We start from the raw sequence: 24,981 nt of genomic DNA, 5'->3' as shown, positions 1-24,981 counted from the left end.
AGATGAAAAGAGACAAATGTTTATTCAGTTTGGCTAACAGATGACTAAAGGTGGTGGGGAAAAATCATTATTGCCTACAAGTATTTGTATCATTGTAAAGACAAATCGCCCCAGTAGAATCATATACACATATTAAAGACAGAGAGTACCAGGGTTATAAAACCACATGCATGTGTGGCTCAGGCTAAGAGATTCTCCTGGTATATAAAGCAGTAATTCCTCATGTGGTTTACAGCCATGAGACCTGACCGTCTAACCCGCGCACGCTGAAGCAGGGCAGCACCAAGCGCTGGTAGACAAGAAGTACCACGTGGCACACTACGGGGGTGGAGGAGGGCCAGATTCACCTGAACTCTGAGAGAAACAGATGCCTTTCCCATCCCAGATGCTACCAGGGTCTAAAACTGCCCTCTTTAGTGTGCTTAACTTGCTGGTCCTACAGCCTGGCAGGCCAAGTGACCTGTCCAGCCAGCAGGTGTAAAGGGGGATGAATAAAGCGGGTCTGACATATACAATGAGCATGGGCCCAAACCCTCAGACTCAGACAGTCTAGAATCAAATTCTACTGCCATGTATTAGCACTTCAGCCCTCAGCAAGCAACTTAACCTCTTTAGCATCTAAGTTTCCTCGACCCTGAGATGGGGGAACAGCGGCATCTACTTCACTGGATTTAGGGGAGAATTAAATGAGGTGCCACATATAAAGCACTTAGTACGAGCCCAGAATATAATAGGTGCTTAATGAATTACTATGTTATTATATATAATCATATCTACTTAATGAAATCCCCACACAACCCTGAGTGAACTATAATGTTCACTTACAGAGGAAGAAACAGAGGCAATGTATAGTCCAATACAATCTGCATGTGATAACGCAACGCACCACAAATGCTTGACAGAACTCCTGAACGTGTATATTTGCACAAAAACTATGACAGTCTGTCAAATGGATGTTCAGTAAATGACTGTGAATAGCATGATCACCATGAGTAAAGACACCTAGTCATCAGAAGGTACCTGCTGGAATATCTCAATTTGAAAGTTCTAGAACAGATTTGTAAACAGTTAATTGTCATGAAGTATGGCCACGTTTAATACAACAGTAACAAAAAGATAACTACAGAATGACCTAAAACTGGTTGGGGGCAGGTCAAAATTAAGATCTGGACCCCAGTGATCTGAAATCTTAAAAATCTGAAATGGCCTCAAAATGTCTAAATCCTGTTGTTTCGACAAATAAGCTAGATAACAGATTTTTAAAGTGGGGGGGGAGGGTAAGTAGTCCAATATTTACATTTTTGGAAAAGAAATAACTTTTTCATGTTTTCTTTCCTCTCGTTTTAAAAGAGCCACACATGTAAGAGTCACAGCTGCAGCCGCATAAAACCAAGCGGGCCTGGTGTTCTCTGGCAGGGTTTCCAACTCCCCACACGACTGCCGTAGTCAGCCCGCTGCCGACTCCACTGGCAGCTACTCAGAAGAGAACCCAGTAATAAACATAAACTTACAACTCCAATCAGATGCAGGCAGGGCAAATGCTCCTTGGCTTCGCCACACTCACGCAGGAATGAGAAATCAGCCCAGGCTGTGGGACCTGGGGCTGATACGGCAATAATGATCTGTCAGAAGCAACTCGGACCCAGGGCCAGATTGCTAGCAACGCCGCACAGTCAGCTGAACTGCACCAGAAACATACGCCCTTCAGTTGTAACCTACTGGCACGCCTTGTCGATGGAACCCTTAGGATACACCTGAGAAGTTAATTTATTTTCGAAGGAGAATTTCCAGCATTTCAAGGATGTTCAAAATGCCGGGGCAGAAAAACACAGCTAGCTGCCCCTGGGCTGAACTTCAGAGCCTCCTCTCTGCGCACGTGCATGCCCCGTGCTGCCCCCAACCTCCCTCCCCCACACACCTGGGGACCCTTCAGAGCTCCGCCCGAGTAGCACCTCTGGAAGAAGTCGTCCCTGACCGGCCAGTTAGGCATCCCATCCTCCAGGTAGGTGCCTTCCCAACACCACGGTACCTGGGCACACCTGACGTCTCCACTAGAACGCTAGCATCTACCAGAGTGTTAGCATCTTTTGAAATCCGTATCTGTCTCCCCCATTAGGCTGGGAGCCACTTGAGGTCAGAGACTGTCTCAGTCATTTTCGTATCTTTAGAGACTAGTATAATGCCCACCTCACAAGACACTCAATAAATGCCGAGGGAATGAATGAACGAGGTTCTGAATTGGGCTAGGGATGAGGAAGACACCAGGGGTAGAGAAGCATGGCTTGAAAACGGTCAATGTGGGTACCTCAGAAATGGGTTCAAGAAACGTCCCGTTCTACCTCCTTTATGGCCTGCCTCCTGCTGCATTTCCTACCCCTTCTACATACGTGACTTTAAAGTACTTCTCCGAGCTGTAGCCACTGCCTAAACGTGGCTGGGCCCACTGCAAAGAATGAGGCCTGGCAAAGGGTGACTGCAAAGCCAGGTGTTTAATTTAGAATTTTATAAGGAGGAAAAAAAAGGAGAGGAGGGTAAGCTCATTACGTTGAATGACAAAAATTTTGTAAGTTATTTTCAAGCCCTGATGTCTGTTTTTGGGGGTTTCCCAGGGGATTCACTTTGCAACAAGACTGGTTTTTGCACACCAGCTGACTGGAAGAAATCAGGAGTCCTCAGTTTGGGTCCAAGCCTCCCTAGGACCAGGTGGGAAAGGCTGAGCAAAAGGTTCAACTTTTTATGAAAGACTTCATCTTCTAGCAGAGGAAAAAAGAAGTTTAACTAGCCTTATATTTACATTACTAGAAAGGAAATAATGTTTCTAGTGTTCCCACTTTCATCTTTTTCTTTAATCCATACATATAACAGCACAGCTGCAACCAAATAAAACGAGGTGAGTGTGTTATTCACTGGGAGGTTTTCTAACTCCTATAGTCCCTCAGACTCCAGGGGCAGCCATTAGAGCAGAACCCAGCAAAAAACACAGATTTCAGATACCCACTGAGAAGGGAAAACCAGATGCAGGTCCATAACTAGTAAGGGGAGGTCCGAACTTTAGAAACATCATTTAAGTTTAGAAACATCATTTAACCACTGCATTTGTCCCCTCGACCACACAGTCGAGGAGAGCCAAATAATAGATCCTTATAGGACTAAGTGAGATAATATGTATACTATACCCTTTGGAAACTATTTTTTAATACTACATACATGTTAGATACTATAATTATTGGCAGGAGATCACACAAAAAAGTAACTGAGAAATTTTAGTTAATTGTAGGTTAAATGTGAATAAATAGTAACAAATGTCAAGACACTTGGAATCGCAATCTTGGGCAGGCAGGAGTTAAGTGCAGCCCCCAAGTCTAGAAGGCCATCATGCTACTGCACCTGTACTATCAGCCAAGATCAAGATTATCACGGTCACTCTAGGCACAATGTCCTACACACCTAGTACAGCAAGGAATGTGGAAACTAAGCCTTAAAAGGCACAAGAGAAGCATCTGGAACACTGACCTCAGAACAGAGAAAACTGTGAGGAACCAAAGTGTAATCTTGACCTATCCACACTCAGAACCAATAAGCAGGCTGTGAGGTTGGAAGAATGCCCCCTGGGCAGATGTCTAGTGACCCCTAGTATGTTCAAAGGAGAAATAATTTTTTATTTCTCCCCAAACAATTACTGATAACGTACTTATAGTCATACAGATATTTTATCACTAAGTGGACCTTAATCATACTAATAAAAAATATATGAGAGGTAAGAAAAGCCTAGCATCAAACAAAACTAAGTCTATAACAGCTAATGAGTTGCCTATGCATATTACATACAATTGTTAAAGTGCTTTTTACCTTGGAAGAACGTCACGTCTTCATACATATCAATATTTATATAAGCTCTTCCTCATGATTCTCACAGACCCTCTTACTGGCTTGATGGAATCTTTATAGTAAATGTTTTACCTAGTGGGCATGCAAATAACAAGAGTAGCTAATATTTGTTGAGTGTCTGACATTTGCCAAATATCTTAGATGTATTACCTTTTGTAATCCTCATATCACCCTTGAAGAAGGTACTGCTAAGATCCCCATATACAAATGGGGAAATATACAAGACCTCATAGTTATTAGGGGCGACTGTGGCATTCTGACGCCATGGCCTGTGATTTCTACCCCTTATGCCATATATTACCTCCTTAAGTAACACTGGCTAGCTCTGGACAAGCTGTGTTTTGAAATTATATATACATACATATTATGTAAACATTTTTTAAATTTAGAGGCAGAAAACAAACTCTAAGTAATAATAACAACTAATAGCTACCGATGCTCACTGTGTGCTGGGCACTGTTTTAAGTATTTATACGTATTCAATAAGTTAATCCTTACAACCCTATGAGACAGGTACTATTCTTAATCCCTTTTTCACAATTAAAGAAAGGTAGGCAGGGACAGGTAAAGCAGCCTGCTCAAGATCACCAATGTGAAGATTCTAACCCGGAGTCTGTGCTCCTAACTCTTGCATAATCTTGCCTCTCAAAAAGTATTTTCAAACTTCCGAAATTCACCCCTTTTCTCATAGCACCAGCCAAAAGGTCAATAATCACCTCTTTAAATGCTACACAATGAAAACAACTGTACAAGAGCAAATGAAATTCTAAAACTTCAATTCAAATTTGTCTCAAAAAACATCAGTGCTATAAGTTTGAGGAGAGGAAAGACGGCCTTCGTTTTTGTACGATAACATGATTCCTTCCCCACCTTGCTACTGTGCAGAGTGGGTCAAAACTGGTCAGGGTTGACACCTGCCAACTTTTCCAAGTAACAGTAAAATCAGCTTAGTAATTCTTTTGACTACAGGTAATCTGGGCTGAACAAACACGTTAAGATACACTTAATACCAGACAAACCGATATACAGGCATACCTTGGAGATATCACAAGTTCAGTTCCAGACCACCGCAACAAAGCGAATATTGCAATAAAGCTAGTCACATGAATTTTGTGGTTTCTCAGTACATATAAAAGTTGTGTTTACACTATACTGTAGTCTATTAAGTGTGCGACAGCATTATGTCTAAAAGAACAATGTACAGACCTTAATTAAAAGATGGTTAGCCAAAAAAACGCTAACCACCATCTGAGCCTTCAGTGAGTCACAGCAGTAACGTCAAAGATCACTGATCACAGATCACCATAACAAATATAATAATGAAAAAGTCTGAACTACTGTGAGAATTACAAATGTGACACAGAGATATGAAGTGAGCAAACGCTATTGGAAAAATGGCAACGATAGACTTGCTTAAGGCAGGGTGTCACACACCTTCGATTTGTAGAAAGCGCAGTTATCTGTAAGCACGATAAAACGAAAGGCAACAAAAGGAGGTATCGCCTATACTCAAATGCCTACACCAACCTACAAAAAAGGCAAAATATACCTATTAATGGGAATTATCAAATATTAGTAGCCCGAGATTATATATTAATAAAATGAACACGCCCTCTCCAAAATTTCAAGGAAGTCACGTATTTTGCTGCTTGAAATTTACAACTGACCTTATTGCTCTGTTTTCATTTTTACGTTGCAAGAGCCACCAAGATCTGTAGTGATTGTGAGGGAAAAGTCACACATCATACAGTTAAATCATTTCTAATATAGGGTGAAATGTCAATCTCAGGATCATTCTCCACTTATTGCAACATCCATGAAAAAATTCTACAACAGAAGCACAGTGAGTACAATTTGATTTTTTAAAAATATACTCAAGGCACCTAGCTGGGTATTTAATATAGTTTGCATTTCTGTAGTGCAATAGGTTTTCTATTTCAGACAGATAAGAATTCCTTACAGATTAGTCTAATTTGCTAAATTGAGATACTCAGTGTTTTACTTTTCTTATCTGCCTTTTTATGGTCTATCTGGTGGACTTAATTGGCACATCTGAGCAGATGAAATACTCTCAGTTAGGAGTCCAGATCTCACAGAGTAAATTAAGACTGATGTAGACAATTATGCACTGGAGCTGAGGATGAGAGGTGTGTGCAGAGCACGGAGCAGAATTAGTCTTCATTTGTGTCTTAGCTTCGTCATTTAAAAGAAGCCAGGATGCTCTCTAAGAAAAGTCCTTAAGGGAGTTAACTTTTTCTTCTCTCTTTAAAATATAGAGTCCTAGAAGAAAAAAAGAACACAAGTTTATTTCTTGAGAAAGAAATCAACTCCCAGAAACTGATGACAAGAACAATCTTCAAATATTTATACTTAGTTTCTGGATCAAATCTAGATTAAATTTTTACCAAATTCAGATTTTTAGAGATCAAATGATCTGCGTTTTTTTTTTTTTTTAAGGTACAAGCAAATCAAGCTCTACACTGTATCAATAATTTGGCCTTTGCCTAAGTGTGACCTGAATCTGTGTGCAGCACAAAGAAAGATGCAACTGAAGGATAAACATGGGACAATCACAGTGCAAAGGGATTGGCTCTAGGCAAAAGAAGAGGAAGAGGCTCGGTGAAGACAATAAAATGGAGACAGAGCAGCTGAGACTGTGGTTCTAGGAGGCATGGCCTTTAGTGCCGTTTCAAGCAAAGGAATGGGGCCTGCAAAAGTGTGGGCTTGGTCCTCATCAAGCAACGGGAGAAAGTGATCACTGAGGCCATGCTTTCTGAGCCCAGTGCACCAGTCCACACTGACAGACCACTCCCTCCTGACCCAAACCACCGGCTTCTCCACTTGCTGCTATCCTGGGCTAATGACTTCAGCTTTCTCGGCTCAGGTTCCTATCTCCTAGGGCGCTGTGAGGACTAAGCCAACAGATCCACATAAAGTGAAGCACTGCCAAGTGGTAAGCGTTCACTAATGTCAGCTATCTTAGTCCTCATAACAACCTCCTCCCTCCCCCACGGATACCACCCTTGCTCAGGCCTCCAAATTTCAAATCCAAGAGACTTTTTTCAACATTTATCCTCCTCAGCTTTACTCATCTCGGCATCTGAAAATACCGACAGCCTTCCCCTCCTAGAACTATGCATGTATACAGCTAAACCCTCCAAACCAGGATCCAACTCGCCCCTGGCCACAGAAGCCACAGTGCTCAAGGGAGAGGGTGATGAAGATACCATTTTCCCAGATGATTAAGCCTTACGGAGGCTTAGAAGATACTCTGTAAGATTTACACAATGAATGGAGCCATCTGACCTTTTTTAACTCAAAGTTGTTCACGGTAAATAAAGTTCAAAATGGGGCAAAAGAAAAGAAAAACCTCTAACGACAAAACTGTATTAGAAGCCAGTTACATCAACCGGTGTCATGACTACAGACGCGGGTTACACCACACCATGAGGCAAATGCTATGCCCATCCACACCAGACCTGTCAAGTTTTCTAAAGTCCCTAGCAATCTCCCCAAATCTTCACCCAGCTGACTTGGGTCTGGGGTTTGGTCTCCAGCCCAGGGAGGCAGGGGCAGCTATGTCCTGATTCTTGGCACCACCATGTGGCCAAACATAGGTACTGCCCATTCCACCCCATTCCACAAATGAAAGGAAACCGCCGTTTACACAACCCGGTCCTGGCTTCAAATCCCAGCTCTTAACCAGTGAGATCATGGGCAAACTGATCACCCTGAAAGGGCCAAGCTAAAGTGTTTGTGCAGCCTACTATAATTAGAACAACTGAAAGATATATATGCATAGGATCAAAGGCTGGAATGAAATATAGAAAAATAAAAAATAGAGGTGTAGGTAGTTTTTTCTATCTTAATATTACCACAATTTCACTATAAAAAAACAAGGAATTATCAAAAGTGAAAGGTCAGGGGCAGGGTACGGGAAGCCTTCAAACTATCTGGAAGTACCAATTCAAATCCATTTCAGGCTGTGATCTCAGCAGCTTGGCCCAAAGTACCAGGTAATCCGAGGAGACTCAGGCACCACCTACTGCAGAGTCTGTTTCTAAATTCTACTGTTCCCCTGACTGAGGATGGGGCGGGGCGGTGATTTACCCCAGCAGCAATACCAAGCTAACCGGGCTAGAGTTGAGCATTACATCCTCAAACCCCAACATCCTTACCAACTATTCTTTCCAACCTCCTCAAAGGTTTCCTAAATGGGAACATCGTAAGGGCCTCTGATGATGAGGAATGCTAGCTACCAACCTCACCTCAGAATTAGTGGGAGCTCAAAGCCCAAGCACAGTGCCCAGCTCCTGCTGCTCCAGGCTAAGCCCTAAAGGTGCTCCCCACGTGATTCTCAAGCACACACCCTGATAAGAACCCGATGAACTGTTATATACAGCACTGAGCTGAATAAAGTGACCCCAAAGCTCCTCCTCAGGCCCTCTCCTATGTAAACACAATTGTGCAGGGTACATAAAAGAGAAGTTTACAGAAAATGACATACAAACTCAATCTGCCAAAAGTCACAGCCTCAGAAAGGAAAAGAATATATAAAGTCCACTTATATATATCAAAGTAGTTCCCAAACTTGCCAGTGCATCAGAATCACCTGGGAAAGCCTTTTTAAATTACCACCTGGTAGTCCCACGTACACTTCTTGAATCAGCACCTCCAGTGGTGGAGCTCCCAGTGATTCTGCAGGATCAGCCCACGGGCTGGGAATCTTTGCCTTAGTCTATGCTCGTTGCCAAGGAAATACAGCTGTTAGGTTAGCAACTTAAACAATGGCTGGCAAATGGATATAGAAAGGAGAGATTCAGAGTATAGGTTTAAGTCAAATTATAAATGTTCTCCCTAGTCGTGCCAGCAGGAGACAGACCTTATCTGGAAGTGCATCCTCTCACTCGGGGTGTCAACGGACCTACACTCCAAGTTTGACCCAAGCAGTACGTCCACTGCTGGGAAAAGAGGCAAGAGTTGGTGACATTTTTTGTTTGTTATATCTCACTGTTGGCAAACAGCTGGCATGTTGCTTGCTTCCCCCTGTTGTCCCCGTGCCAAGGTAGACATCACCAACGGATTGCGGCACTCTTTCCCAGGGAAGCCAAACAGGCCTCAGTCTCCCCCGAACAGATTACCACTGCCAAAGGTGGGAGCTGGCGGGCAAAGGCAAGGGCTTGTGCCTTCCCTGTCCTGAAGTGGCAGCTTAGCAACTGGACTTCTCTGCAGACCACGGCCACCACGCCAATACCCAAAGCAATCCAAACGAGACCCTTGAGGAAACAACGTGCCCCCAAAGCAATGCAAGTATTTTTCTGTCCAGTGATGCACCTGAAGTTCGGGGGTAAATGTGGCAAGTTTTTAACCTGCATCCTCAGGTCCATATCAACATATTTGAATGACCCAACAGACCAGGCCCAGTGCTGGGATGAACCTCCTCCACAAAATCTTCCCCAAATACCTCAGTCCGATTTCATTATGCCCTGCACACTGGTTAGGTCCCGTCTGTGCCCACGTCCCCTAAAAGACTGCAGATTCCTCACAGGAACCCCTACACGCCAGTCCTAGAATGGAGATGTGCATTCATGCAGTGAGAGCAAAGATGAAGCAATGGAGTTGACCTCACAGCTCAACTGGAAAATGAACCAACTACACTGAGGGAACCAGGATTGCAGATCTCTGATCACCTGGTGGGGAAAGGTGCACGTATGAAATGTTTGGTCTTCTAGGCCACTCTGGGCTCACCAGGGACACATATCACCCAACACTGAATGTGTGTTATTTCTGTTAAGTGTTTGGCACCTGGAGCTCCCAGACCCTAGCTTTCTAAAGCAGCAATAGATTTTAAGGAAGACCTCACAACTGAGAGCCATACCCTAATGGAAACGTGAGTACCCCAAAATTAAAATAAAAAATAATGGATGCTTTGTAAGATCTGTTAGCATTGACATGAATAAGAAACGACAGAATATTTGCTTCTAAGAAGTGGCCCATCCATCACGGTACATTATCAAAGGTATGAAAATCAGGGAACACCATTGAGGAGACAGCCTCCAAATGCAACAGAACAGAGAAGAAAGCAGGATAAAAATGTTGGAAAGGCAAAATACACAGGCATTTTATAAGATGGTTAAAACTCCCAAGACTGAGCTGAGGTCTTGGCTAAGTCAGAGAAAGCAGGATCATCTACTATCCAGATCCAGAAAAGGTTAAGCTGTAGAAAAGGCCTGACAGGAAATTCCCACTGAGCGCCAGCTAAAACTAAAGACACCTAGTTAGGACTAATCTAGAGCTAATGAAAGACCTAAGACTCTCCAAGTTGAGAGAATAAAGGGGGTGAGATGTCTAGGAGTCACCCACTTTCACTTCTAAGGGTTCAAAACAGCATTATAATTAACAGGGCTATAACCAACACATATTTAAGTCCAAAAGGTACCTACCTTGGGTACATACTCCTAAATTCTAACCATTAGGAGAAACTCATTTTCTATGTTGTAAACTATATGGGGCTTTAGTCTTCTTACCCATCAACAAACCACTGCTAAGATAAGAAATCCTAAAGTCTTTTTCTTCACTCAAGGGGATACCATTACAATTTCATTCTGTCTACAAAGATCAACAACAAGAAATAACAAAGTATAGAGTGACTGGCAGTTTTAAAATATTCTTAATATGCTTCTCAATCCTGAGCATTTTCTTTTCTTTTAACATCCCCCAATCCAAAGGGTACCAAAGGAGATGCAGTATAAACATTTAAATGTGGATATCTGCAGTTTAACAATTATCTACCTTAATAACTGTAGCTATAAAATTTTAAGAGCTATAGTATTTTGGTGGCAATTAAGAGTTATTGATATTTCTGAAATTCATTTGAGATTTTACTATAACTTGAGCAAAAAACTGGCTTCTAATATGGCTTTGGAAATAACAGTTTTACAATCTTAATGTTATTAAGAAAAACTTATTGCCGTGAATTTAAACTAAACCCGTATTTAAAATTCAATCAAAATAATTGCTCTTGATCAAAATACTGATATACTTAAAGTATATTTAATATTGACTCAATTTAATGGGAAGAATATTCACTCCACTTATAATCAATATGTTGAGATTAACACTTTTATTAATTCTCTACAATAGTTAAGAAAAAGACTGATGCCACTCACTGTTCAGACAACTTTACAGATATCGAATGTGCAAGTTACAATGAGAAATGACAAACATTAAGCCACTCCTCAACTCTGTCTTGCTGCATAACGTACTACCACAGTGAGAGTGTAACAGCTCTCTTAAAGACCTGGACTTAGGTTGCAGGTACTCAAATCACTGGTGAAAAGAACTATGCTCATCTGCTTCTAAAAGGATGTATGTGGCAGTCTGGATGTAGGGCATCAGCAGCTCTAAATAACAGAAGAAAAGAATATCAGGTCAATCTTCATTCGCAAAGGCCCGTGGAAAGCTACAAGAATTATAATAAACTAGGTCTCCCTACACTGAGAAACAAGAAAAAACTGTTGAGGACTGGGGAAAAAAGCCACCCTGGGCGCAGGTATTAAAAAAGTAATCTGTTAAGCAGATTCCCACATCCCTTTGAGTCTCGCGGCACTCTTAATAAGCTAAGGCGTGAGACCTGAGTCGCACAACGTCATGCTCCGTGGGACATGGTGGAGACTGCAGCATACACACTGGTTTTCTTGACTCAGAAAACGTGTGGCAACATGCAGTGCGGACCCCACAAACAAACGTGTTCACCTTCCTTTTACTTACTTACATCAGATACTGAAAAATTCACGGAAATAAGAAGCCAAAGTTAGTCTCTAGCATAAAAAAACAAAGGGCACAGGAAGGGTATGCTGGGTATAGGAAGCACGGTATTGTTGAAATTCTGTAGAGAACTACTTTTTCAAGACAAGGAAGGAGGGATTTAGGAAAGCAAGGTTATTCTTTCATACACTAAAACTTAAATTTCAGCTCTTTTTTGAAGGAAAGTCTCCTAAAATTACTTTCCCCCAACACACACTACACAAGCCAACCTCCTCCTGCTCCTGCCCCTTGTGGCAGGGAACCCACTCTCCATGTGAAGCCACACAGCTCCTGCTTTAGTCCTAGGCATGACTCTCGCCCCAGCCCTCCCCCTAAGCTTTTCTTCTTAGACTTGCCCTCAAATCTCAATGAAGACCCCGAAGTAGAAGCATCTTGGGTCAGCTCCATCGAGGACTCAGGGGCTCTGATGGTTCTAGCAGGCTAAGGTTGCAGGAAGTCCAACCTTTGGATGAATGGAGGTCTAATATATTACGCTAGACTAGAACTCATTAATAAACCTACCACCTACGATAAAGCAAGCAGTACAATCCCTGGAGACTGACCTTAACCGCTGCTTATAATAATCTTCATCTCCATCATCTCGGCATCTCACTACTTTCCGACCTCCTCCTCCTCCTCCTGCGGCTTCAGCTTCTTCCCCAGAACTTGGAAAAAAGTCATCATCAGTCTCCTGCACTGTGACTTTCTTCTGCCGTTTCTGGCGACGGAGCACCAGTCTCCGATCACAGTCGGTGCCTTCCCCGGACAGGTCAGCCCCTGCCGCCTCCTCCAGCTCCTCCTCCGTGGGCAGGTACTCGGACTCTTCACCCTCAGAGTCTCCCTCTGCCTTTGGCCTCACATCACACTCCAAGGGTTTCTTTCCCTTTAGCAATCCCACCTGCCCCTGGAACTGAAGAGCCCTCTTCTGGAGTTTCTTGATGTGTTTTTTCAAGCGCTTATCTGTTTTCGAGAGAACTCTGCCTCTCTTGTCTGGTTTGTTTTCATTGAGTGTTGAGCTCAGCTCAGAAGTGACCGAGGCCGGGGCTTTTTTAGTTGCTCTTTTATTACAAGCTTGCTTCTTTCTTTCAAAGGACAGTTTTGCTTGATCTGCCAAATACTTTTCAAAATCTGATGTTTCGTTGAGCATTAGTTTTCTGGGCTTTTTCTCCTGCTTCTGAGGGATCTGGGTACCAAAAGGTGTCATCTGACCAGTGCGGACGAGCTCTTCCCAAGCAGTCTCCTGAGCAGGCATGAGCATGCTGCCGAGGCAGGACGGCCCTGCTTCTGAAAGAGGGATGACAACACGTTGGGCACTAGCACAAAACTTTCCAGGAGAACAGTGGATATGTGCACTACTCAATACATAAATTAAAAAAAAAAAAAAAATCACTGACGTACTAAAGTAGATGACGCACTAAAGTATAGTGTGTATGAAGAACAGAGTGAAATTTACTGTAGCATTCATGCCGCATTTAGTATACTCCTGTTCAAAAAGGTAACTTCTCAATAACTTTTCCCAAAACACTGCATTATCAATATACTTTCTGTGCATCCAAAGACAGACCCAGTCGTATGTAACATACAGAGGGAGAAATTTTACCATGTTTCCTTATCAACTGCCCTTGAGGAAGCAATCTCCCAAGTTTCCACGTCACTGCTAATACCAGCATTCAGATGGACTTAAATACAAGAGACAGCAGAACTGAAAATAGACATCTAAAGAATCAGCATGTACCTAAATAGGTAAAACATAAATGCTGCCTCCGCACTGTCCAATAGGAGAGTCACCATATGGCTACTTAAATTTACATTGAAAATTCATTCTCTCAGTGGTACTGGCCACATTTCAAGCGCTCAGTAGCCACATGTGGCTAAAGGCTACCATAATGGACAACACAGACAGTATTTCCGCTACTGCAAAAAGGTCCACTAAACAGCACTGTTAGATGTGTGAAGTTAACTGACTGAAGGGATGAACTAAAGTTGGAAGTTATGCCATAATAATAGAAAGCCACCCAGAAATCATCCCTCTTTCATTAGTTGAAATTAATCTCCAGCAAAATTACTTGACCCATAGCCAAAATACCAAAAGAAGCAAAGGCTTAATAGGAAGGAATCCATATTCTAAAATCTGTATTTCTTGTAGGCCATAATAGCACAGTGCAGTTTTTCATTAAATGTGCACTGAAGAAAAACATACATCAGAAAGTGCACAAATCCTAAGCGTACAGCTCAGTGAATTTTCAGAAAAAAAACAAACCCATAACACCAGCATCCAGATCAGGAAGCATAAATTACTAGGACCCCCAGATATGCCCTTCATGGTGCCTCCCAGTTTCTACCCCACAAGATACTGACTGACCTATTAACACTGTAGACAAGTTGTACCTGGCTTTCAACTTAATGGAAATGGGAATGTCTGTACTTGTATCTGGTTTCTTTTGTTCAACATTATGCTTGTGTGAGTCACACTTACTACTGAATATAATTGCAGTCTGTTGATTCTCATTGCTGTTAGTATTCTATTATATAACTCTACTACAATTTTTCCATTCTAGTGTTACTGGACATTTGGGTAGTTTCCAGGTTTGGGCTACTAGGAATAATGTTGCTATGGGTATTCCAGTACACATTCTTTGGTAATGTATGTATATAATTCTTTGGGTATATTAAGCTTTAGCAGGCACCACCAAACAGATTTCCAAAGTGGTCCTATCAATTTTAAGTTCCACCAACAGTGTTTGAGAGTTACAACTGGTCCACATTCTTGCCATTCCACTTTAGCTATGCTGGTAGGCATGTAGTAGTACCACTTTGTGGCTGTAATTTGTGTTTCCCTAGTGACTAGTGAACTAGGGAATCTTTACGTAAGATCTGTTGATCTTTTGGGTAGCCTATTGTGAAGAAAATGTTCAAATCTTTTGCCCATTTTTCTCATATGTGGTCTGTCTTTAAAAGAAAAAAAAAAAAGATTTCTAGGAGTTCTTCATACGTTCTGGACTCAAGTCCCTGGATTGATACAGATATTGCAAACATCTTTTCCCATTCCTCAGCTTGCCTTTTCACTCTCCTAAATGCTATCTTTCAGCAAACATTAAGACCTTAGTTGTAAAATAGTTCATTTATAAAATCTTTTCCTTTACAGTGAGCATTTTTGTGCCTTGTTAAATCTTTGCCCCAAGATCATGAAAATGTTTTCCTATGTTATATTCTAAAAGCTTTGTTTTATCCTTAACGTTGAAATCTACAATCCATTTGGAATTTATTTTTGTACACTGTATAATGGGCCAATATTCACTTTATCTTCATGTGGATTAACCCAGCACACTTAGTGAAAAGACGATTCTTCTCCACAGCACTGTACTGCCACATCTGTCATAAATCAAGTAACCACATATGGGTGGGTCTGTTTGCTGGACCCTCTACTCTGTCCCATTGGTGTATTTGTCTATCCTTATGCCACTACAGTGTCTTAATTACTATAGGTTAGTAATAGGTCTGGATATTTTGTTCTTCTTCAAGATTGCCTTGGCCATTCTTGACCCAATGCGAGTTTATATAAATTTTAGAATCAGTTTGTCAGTGCCACCCACCCTCAGCCTACTCTTCCTACTCTACACCCTCTCCCTCAAAAAACTCCCTGAAGTTTATATGGGGGTTACACTGAAACTGTAAGTGGATAGAACTGACATCATTACAATACTGTATCTTCCAATCTATGACCATGGTGTATCTCCCCATTTATTTGCCTTCTTTAATTTTTCAATGACATTTTGTAGTTTTTAACGTAGAGAGCACTGAAGAAAACTACCTTTTTTACTAAGAGTTATTTCCAGGTATTTGATTTTGATTGTAATTGCCATCTTTATTAAATTTTATTTTTTGCTTTTGCTCGTATGTAGAAATATGACTGATTTTTATATATTGACCTTGTATCCAATGACACTGCTAAATTCACATAGTAATTCCAATAGACTGCCCATTGATTCTTTCGGATTTTTGATATGACCAATCACATATGCTGTAAATAATGATGGTTTTATTTCTCTTCTTACATTACTACACTATCCAGTACAATGCTGAACAGGAAAGGTGATAGCAAGCACCTCATCTCATCCCAATCAGAGGAGCAAAGCCAACTGTTGCAAAGTTTATCCCACCTAATTCCAGGAAAGGATTCTTTAATCAGATAATCCTCACAACAATTAGGAAACGGATCACTATGTGGAGACTAGGGGAAAGGAAACCTCAGGGAAGCATGTGAGCAAAGAAATGAAGGTCTACTATGCTTATGCCCATCTCAAAGCAAACTTGGAAAGGGTAAAGAGTGTAGCCAAGGTCTATACCTGGGCAATACAGAGCTGGGGTATACAAAGCCTAGACGCTCTGTTCTCCTGCCCCGCCAAACAGGGCATAGAGCACCAGGGAGAAGGAAGGTATCCCAGAAGGGATGGAGGAGGAATGGTTATAAGAGAGACCAGGAGTCTGAAGTGTTAGCTGGAGCCCCACTGGAGAGGGATAATAGGGACCAGGAGTTCAGAAAAAGGGAGAGGCCATAGGTCTACAGATTTATAAGATACTAGAACCTAGGTGGCCACAAAAGCCATAGGGAATGGATGAGATTATTTGGGGAGAGGTAGTATGAGAAGGCAGCGGCTCAGGGCTTCCCTGGTGGCGCAGTGGTTAAGAATCTGCCTGCCAATGCAAGGGACACGGGTTCAGTCTGTGGTCCAGGAAGATCCCACATGCTGCGGAGCAACTAAGCCTGTGCTCCACAACTACTGAAGCCCGCACGCCCTACAGCCCGTGCTCTGCAACAAGAGAAGCCACCACAATGAGAAGCCCACGTACCACAACGAAGACTCGACGCAGCCAAAAATAAATAAATAAATAAATAAATTTATAAAAAAGATGAAGAAGAGGGCTCAGCAAGAAATTCTGAGAATAATCAACATTTAAGATAAGCCTAGAAAAGCTGGTCAAAAAAAACTAAACAGAAATGGTCAGAAGGCTAAAAGGAAAACCAGAAGAGAGACATGGATCCTGGAAGGCAGGGAAGTATCAGCTGCTACAGACAGGCCAAGTGGAGTTTCTGGATGGGGAAAGTAACAATTAACCCTGGGCCAAGTTTTACCAACCAAATAATAGGTAGCAAAAGACAGCAGCAAGTTCTAGTCAGCCAGACCAGGACAATAGTTTTTTTTACCAATGAGAAATATGGCATTTCGGCAGCAGAAAGCACTCCTCATAGGCCCAATGGATTCTGCGAGATGTTAATAGCACATCTAATATTTATTTTTTTCCAATGCCTCAATTAATTCTCACAATTCTCTTGTTTTACTGAATAGACTTCTGGAATTAGTAGAAAGTATTTGCCTGAAGGGTTTAAATCTGTATTTCAACTAGTAAATAACTGAACAGCTACCAACAATTTCTAAACACACATTCACACACACTGACTACAAAGATATTTCGTTTCAGAGCTTATGCATCTTCCCGAAACGTTTTCCAAAAGATGCCCATCCAGGTCAGTGATACAAACAAAATCATGGCCATGGATTAAATAACCTGAATTAAGATGCCCTTTCTTGAACAACAGAATTGATGCTTGGAAAGCCTGCCAAATATGTCCCCAAAAGATATTTAAAAGCAATTCTATGAATGTTGATGGATGATGCTTGGTCAACAAAACGTAACTCAATCAAGATGTTAGGTGTCTATGAAATCAATTATACAAGCATGTTAAGATTTCTAATTTATTAGACGTAATACTAAATGCGCACCAGGAGCCTCCATTAGACTGAGTTAAAAATTTACTTTCTTTCTCTGAAACCCCATAAGACTTAAAATAGATTTAGTTCTACAGGTGTGGAGAATAAAATTTTCCTGTATCTCTTTTGTCACTAAGTAAACAAATGTATTTTTCCCAACACCCAGGCCAGAACTGAAGAGACACCCTCCACTGATGAGAGGCATCAGGCATCAATCCGAGAACAGAGACACTGTCCCCAGTATCCTCACCTGCATCCTCCTCCTCCAGACTGGCATGATCTAGTTCAACTTTCACCTCTGTTCCCCCAAGGATAGCCTGGAGACGTTTTTGTTTTGCTGTGATCTTCTTCAGCTGTTGTTCCTTAATTGGTAGATATTGAATACAAAAAACAGCAATGAAGTGATTAAATGTTAAATACAGAAGACAGCATTACAAAATTTTAAAAACTTTAATCAAGAGCAAAATAAAAATAAAACAGAACTATCACATATTACTATTACTACAGGAAACCTTACTTGAGTAACTGCCACTTTCCTAGCAGGAAGGAGCCCTCAAAGCACGTCCGTCGGGCAGCATCCCTGACCCCACCCACCCTCCTGACTGGGTGGCACAGCTCTCTACCTGCCTGAGCAGCTAAGTTCACGTGCACTGACTCTCCACTGACTTGGGAGGTGCAACTGCTCTACATGGTTTCCCCATTACACACTGGGTAAATCACTGAATTTCTCTGTTTCTGACCTTAGCAGCCAATGGGCTATGAGGTCAATAGGCTGTAGGGATAAGAAACAAACACAAATGTTCAAACAGTTGAAAAAGTCAGTCGCCTCTGATAATCTACCATATTTATGACTGTCCTTTATAGTATCCTACCCAATCGCAAAATTTTAAAGGGAAAATCTATTTTGATATACCCTTTTATTCTGTCCTCCCCGGGCCCCTCTTTGTCTTGTCTCCCTCTACATCACCAGAGCTTGGATATGCGGCCATTCCTAGGGACTCCCTAATTAACTAGGCCTGTGGTAGGTGGTTCTTCTTCCCAAGGTCAAGAATGCTTGAACGCCAGACATGAGTGTGGGGCAAGGGGACATCCTGATTATAACACCATGTTGTAATAACTTGTAATTCCTTTTACTGTATCTCACCGTTTTTCTCTCAGCAAACTCTCATGCAAAACAGCCTCTCTCTCTGAATAGTCTCTCTCTAAACAGCAAAAAGCTGCTAAGAAAGATAGGAACGTATAACCAAGTTAGACCAGTACCTAAAGGGGCCTAAGACTGGTCCTCTCTGCTCTTTGAAATGCCAGCCCACCAGAAGCCCACTATTCACATGCTCCACGAGAAGCCAGGCGGTCTCCTCTCTGCTTTGGGGAGACCCCGGGTGCCTCAAGCCACTGTGAGCTCTGACCTTTGGGCTGCTGCTGTAGAGTTAAGTGAGAGAGACAGTGTGGGGAAGATCAAGAACCGCTGAGTGGAGAGCAAAAGGAGGAACCAAGGTTAGCCACACCCCACAAGTAGAGCCTGAATAAGAGCTGTGAGGACTCTACTCAGTGCACTGAATCAACTGCAAGTACAAGGCCATCTGCTAGTCACTTCGGATGGCAGCAATGAAGTGATCAAAACTAGTCACTTCTACCTCCTGCAATATATTGTCATGAAGTGTACATAAATTCTAAAAAATGTTTCAAACCTCATAAAAACAATGTCATAAGTAACAGACATTCCCTACCCTTAAGTCTTCCAACCCTAAGTGCAGACCCGGTCAGTGTGGCTGGGTGATGACTGAACACCGAAGGCCAGCCTCTCAGAACAGTGATCACGAGTGTGTGAGGGGCAAGGGCTGGGTCGATGGGAAACATCTGCAGACAATCAGTGCAAGCAGGAGCTGAGCAGGAAAAAGAGCAAGTCCACACAAGAAGACAAGGAGACTGCATGAGAAGCCAGCATGCCAAACAAGAACCTAAGCTGGGGACAGAAAGTGGTGCCGCAGGGAGACTATGAAAGTACCCGAGTGAGGAGGCACGCAAAGCCAAGAGGAACTTTTTCTCAGTTACGTATGTATGCGCACATATGTGTATTTTTAGAAACACCCTTTAAGCAGAGGATGTTAAAGGGAAACAGCCAAAAAATTAAACGTATAAAAGGAACTCAAAAGTTTCTGTTATAAATTTGCTTCACATCTTACCAGTACTTTTCAGAATAGCTATTTCCTAAATATTAAATAAGCCTAAATAATGACTTTTGCAAAAATGCAAGACTTGGTGTGTTATTTGGAGTCACCTTGTTGTACTTCTGTCGTTTTACAGAATCTAGTTTCCTGTTGATGTCTTTGTTGGTGGCAGCTTGAGGGCTAAGTTGTTCAATAATTTTATTGATTTGCCTTAGGGATGTCGTACATGACCTGAAAAAGAAGATAAAATGTCCATTTTCCACTCTGGTAACATCTTTTATAGAATAACATGAAGAGAGAAATGCTAAAAACATATCCCTTTTACCTCTTATTAACTAAAAGACAAAAGAAACTAAACCAGAATACATATTCTTTTTGGCCACTAATAGAACTTGAAGGGTTATTAGAAGTCTAAGATGACTGCTCATGTTTTTCTTTAATCTGGCCAATTTTAATCAGTTCATTCCCATTTGCAAGCAGATTCATTCATTCTACAAGCATTTTAAGGGTCCACTCTATTCAAGAGACTGTGCAAAAATAATAGGCAATAAGTAGTCCCTTTATATGAAAAACTGCATACACTTTTTTTTTGAGAGTTAATTTTTTAGAGCAGTTTTAGGTTCACGGCAAAACTGAGAGGAAGGTAAAGATTTCCCATATACTCCCTGCCTCAAATACACACAGCCTACCCCATTACCAACAACTCATACATGGGTGTTTAAAGGCCATTATGGAAGTCTCCCAAAGCTTGGAAAAGTACTAAAAATATTTAAACATCTTCTTATATAGGTCAGGCAACTGTGACAATATTTTTCTTTTGCATGACTAGAAGACTTATTTGCTGTCGTTTTACACTTTGTAGTGCAAAGAAAAAAAATCAATTTATAATACATTCCTCCTAAAACAGACATCATAGAATTGTAACTCCCAATTTTCAAAACACAAATTCAATCTTGACACTTGTGTAATTTGCTGTTTGTACCCTTTGTGGATTTCAGGAGAAAAGATGTTATCAATGCAAGTTACTGGCAGTCTCAGTATGTGTCACCATCTGTCTAGTGTTAGGCGGCCTCTAGTGTTAGGTGACTCTGCAGCACCCTGCTCTGTCACCTCTGCAAGCAGTGGACACATTTCCCAGGTCAAATGTAAAAGGTGTGTTCATTACATGGCATCGAGGTCCTCACACCTGAAGGTCAGACTACAACTATTGGAGAATACCTGCTGCTCAAGAGGCCCAAAGAACACACCAGAAAACTGTTAGCAGAAAACATGCCCTTAAAGTGCCAACAGCTGCCTGTACCACAGCGCCCCCCCGGGGTAGCCAAAAGCTCTACGTGCCTCCCTCGCCCTCCCCCAGCCGCTCCCACCTGAGACCACACCATCCCTCCACCCAGTCCTCCCCTTCCCCTTCCTGTTTCCCAGACACAGCCGAGAACACTGGCCAAGGAAGGGCAGACTGGCAACGGAGAGCGAGCTCAACTCAATCCTCCTCCCCGTCTTCCAACCCAGGTCCAGGGCACCCCCTTCCCCACCAGTGTGCTGTGCTCAACACGGCCCAGGTCTGTTTCTCCTCTAAAGCACAAGTGAAGTCTCCATGGGACTTCACCTTTCTTTATAGAGTCAAAAGTACAACAGAAGAAAGGAAAAGCAGGGAGTTGTTTCTCACTGTTTCTAGAAATGCAAATCTGAAAAGGTACCAAAAGACTGGCCCTAAGTTTAGGGACAGGAAACTGGAAAGAAATTTCCAGTTTTGGGGGTGGGGGCGGATACGTTCCTTGTATCTGGAGTAGGACATATCAGAACTTTAGGAACACTTCTCCTGAGAACCATGCTGTGCACAAGCTTGCAAAATATGGGGCACTTTGAACAGTGCTTCTCTCCAGGACATCATGCGTAAACAATCTGCTGTGAACTGAACTGAGCCCCTAACTACTGTGTACAACGCTTCTGAGCGAAAGGGCTGGGGTTTAGACACAAGGTCAAGGACCACCTTTACTGACCCCATCCTCCAATTAAAGGTGCTATAAATCTCCTAAATTTCTGGACTATCACAGCTATTGTCTTAATTTCTCCGTCATATGTAAATACAAACTCTATAATCAGAGAGAAAGTGGTCCACTCACGTGAGGTCGTCCAGCACTGACCGATACTCCTTCTCCACGTCGGCAAGCTGGGCCACGCAGCTGGCCTCGTGGATGGCGCTGTCCACCTGCTGAAGCACCCCCTGCTCCAGCACGTCCTGGTCATAGACGTCCACACCCAAACCCTGCAGCTCCAGGGCCTGTGCACTGGGCTCCACCGCCTGGATCTGATGTCTGTCGATGTGCAGCAGGGCTGGCCCTCTCCTCGGAAGTTCCGAGGGATACCCCTTGGCGGAAGTGGAGGGTCCATTAGCAGGGAAACAAGAGGGGAGGCTCTCCCCCAGCTCCACGTAGCCATCGTTTTCCTGCTTGATTGTCCCCTCTGCACTCTCACTGATATCCTGACTCTGTGAACAGTCTTGCTCCTGAGTTTGACTTGAGTGGGGGATTCTCTCATTTGGCATCCTCTACAGACTATCTAAAAGGAAAACAATTTTTCAGTAAGCCCTTCAGTTATATAGAATTGATATTTATATAGTTTCTTAAGTATCTTATAATTAAAGCAGATCAATTTCTCAAAAAATCAAGAAATAATCCTCCAATTATACATAAATTTAAGTTCCCAAGTATTTTTCTTAAAAGGGCACAAGCTATGGATCTTCTTGAGTTCTGATAATTGAGAAAAATTAACCAAAAAAAAAAAAAAGCAGAAAAAAGCAGAAAAAATGCAGTATCACCAACAAACGACACTGGGGTAGCCAGCTAAGAAAGCTGGCAACCAGAATCCTGAATGATGCCCACAGAGTCTTCTCCAAATCAACTGAAGTCATTTCACTGCTGCTTTCCAAGTTAGCCTCTTCACTGCATTATGGCACAAGTGACCTACATCATAGTGGCAAGATCAACTGTAAAGTACAGATTTAGTGACTTGAGAGAGATTCTCTACAAATCTAACACTAAAAACTTTTAGGTTGAACTCCAAAAAACAGAAACTCTGAACAAGAGGTAATAAATAGCACCACTCAAATCAGAATCTGAGGAAGATTAATTAAAATATTCTCAAAAATAACTCCATTTCAATGCATGATATAATTTCTCACCATCAGGCTGGCAAAAACATGATGACTGATAATCCAGGATAGGCAAGAAAAATCCACTTTCACATAATGCTGGTGGGAACATAAGTTAGTAAAATTCTTTTGGAAGGCAATTTAGCAATATCTATCAAGGTTTAAAATTCACATTACTAGGCACTTATTCCAGAGAAATACTCATATATACATAAGGATATTTATTGTAGCATGTTTTTAAATAGTTTTTAAAAGGCATTAAGTATTTTCAATGGTAGTGATATAAAAGCCAAGTAAGACGAAAAATGTCACATCGTATGAAGACATTTATATTGGAAAACAATGTGTATCCACATCTGTGTGTATGGAATGCATTCAAAATGATCTGGAGATACAAACTAAACCTGCGACAATTGGGAGGGGGAAGCAGAAAGAACAGGTAGGAATAAAGGGGAACTCTCACATTTTACTCCAAGAAATCAAGAACTCCTTGAATGAAAATGTGTTCGCTATATTGCCTGTATAACTCCATCGAATAAATACTTTTATATACATTAAAAAAAAAGTGACAGCTTTTCTTTTTATTTAACTGTGAATAAACTAAGGTTTCTTTAAGCACTGAAACTTTATTTCTATGAAATGACGACAAATTCCCCAACAAGCCCCACTCATTCCTCATTAAATAAAATGATCCCAGTGGCCAAGCACTAGGATACAAAGATGCCAGGAACTTAAGTGTCACCTTGCCCTGAGCAGCTCACTCTCTACTGGAGGAGAAGCATGCCAGTAACAACACAGAGGGGCAGGTCTGTAAAAGAGACACAGGCAAGAGCCCAGGTGGGGGACTTCCCTGGTGACAGTGGTTAAGAATCCGCCTGCCAATGCTGGGGACATGGGTTCAAGCCCTGGTCCGGGAAGATCCCACATGCTGCGGAGCAACTAAGCCCATGCGCCACAACTACTGAGCCTGCACTCTAGAGCCGGCGAGCCACAACTAGTGAGCCCGCACGCCACAACTACTGAAGCCCACGTGCCTAGAGCCCACGCTCCACAACAAGAGAAGCCACAGCAATGAGAAACCTGCGCACCGCAACGAAGAGTAGCCCCCGCTCGCCGCAACTAGACAAAGCCCACACGCAGCAAGACCCAACGCAGCCAAAAAAATAATTTTTGAAAGTTATCTTAGCAACTCAATAAATTCTTTAATTCAAATGAAAATCTCTGATCAATGTAGTCTTCAAAATTAACATTACCTACAGTATTTGGAGCAAGTCACTTTGGAATATACACTGAGATATTTTTCTAACAGTAAAGATACAGAATCTATTTCCCTTTTTTCCTTCTGTTTCCCTGTGACCAAGGGCATATATGATTTTTTTCTGTAAATTCTTTTTTTTTTTTGAATTTTTGAATTTTATTTATTTTTTATACAGCAGGTTCTTATTAGTTATCCCTTTTGTACATATTAGTGTATATATGTCAATCCCAATCTCCCAATTCATCACACCACCACCACCCCCCGCCATTTTCCCCCCTTGGTGTCCATACATTTGTTCTCTACACCTGTGTCTTAATTTCTGCCCTGCAAACCGGTTCATCTGTACCATTTTTCTAGGTTCCACACATACACATTAATATATGATATCTGTTTTTCTCTTTCTGAGAGAAAAAAAAGGCCAGGTGGGCATAGAGGAAAGGACAGTGCACTGGGTCTGGAGTTCAAAAAACACATACAAACTGAGATTTGAACATGTGACCCAGGATCTGATATACAGGAGGTGTTCATACACGCTGAAAGGAAGTAAGGTTCAGAGAGGAATCTAAAATAACAAGTCTGGTCTGGACAACTGAGTCACTCGTGAATTCAGTCACAAAAATATGAATCAGAAAAGCAGCAGATGGGAAGCAGGGAGAGCTGGCAGTAACGTGTCCAGCTGGCACGCAGGCAGAAATGCAAATCTAGGCGCTAGAGAAAATCTGGACAAGATGCGGATGCACTGGCAGAGTAAACAGCCCCAGGGATTCCAAGGCTGTGACAGGTACCAAAGATCCTTTTAGAGGGTAAGAAGAGGCTAACATTGAAAAGGTTAAAAGAGAACAGCAGAGTAAGAAAGTTCCTCCATTTGGGGCCGTTCTGATTATTTTCAGGAGAAAGGATAAGATTGGAACTCTATCATTTTCAACAGAGAGAGCAGGA

At 42.0% G+C, this 24,981-nt stretch overlaps 1 protein-coding gene across 4 annotated transcripts in view; it reads right to left on the bottom strand.

Moving 5' to 3' along the window:
- Window positions 1–24,981, bottom strand: part of ERCC6 (ERCC excision repair 6, chromatin remodeling factor) — a 72,524-nt gene that overhangs the window by 44,804 nt on the left and 2,739 nt on the right. For 2 of the 4 annotated variants that reach the window (XM_059899793.1, XM_059899796.1), the window contains exons 2-6: window positions 21,757–22,192; window positions 19,744–19,864; window positions 17,716–17,827; window positions 12,258–12,978; window positions 5,556–5,600 (exon numbers count right to left, since the gene is read on the bottom strand). In XM_059899793.1, coding sequence (XP_059755776.1) covers window positions 5,556–5,600; window positions 12,258–12,978; window positions 17,716–17,827; window positions 19,744–19,864; window positions 21,757–22,178 — 1,421 coding nt within the window. In that variant the 5' untranslated portion in view covers window positions 22,179–22,192. The remainder of the gene's footprint in view (window positions 1–5,555; window positions 5,601–12,257; window positions 12,979–17,715; window positions 17,828–19,743; window positions 19,865–21,756; window positions 22,193–24,981) is intronic. The other 2 variants (XM_059899794.1, XM_059899795.1) reach the window with 2 other exon arrangements.

This window comes from Balaenoptera ricei, chromosome 16, assembly GCF_028023285.1.
Source record: "Balaenoptera ricei isolate mBalRic1 chromosome 16, mBalRic1.hap2, whole genome shotgun sequence".
NCBI lineage: Eukaryota > Metazoa > Chordata > Mammalia > Artiodactyla > Balaenopteridae > Balaenoptera > Balaenoptera ricei.
This window is presented reverse-complemented; position numbering and strand designations above follow the sequence as displayed.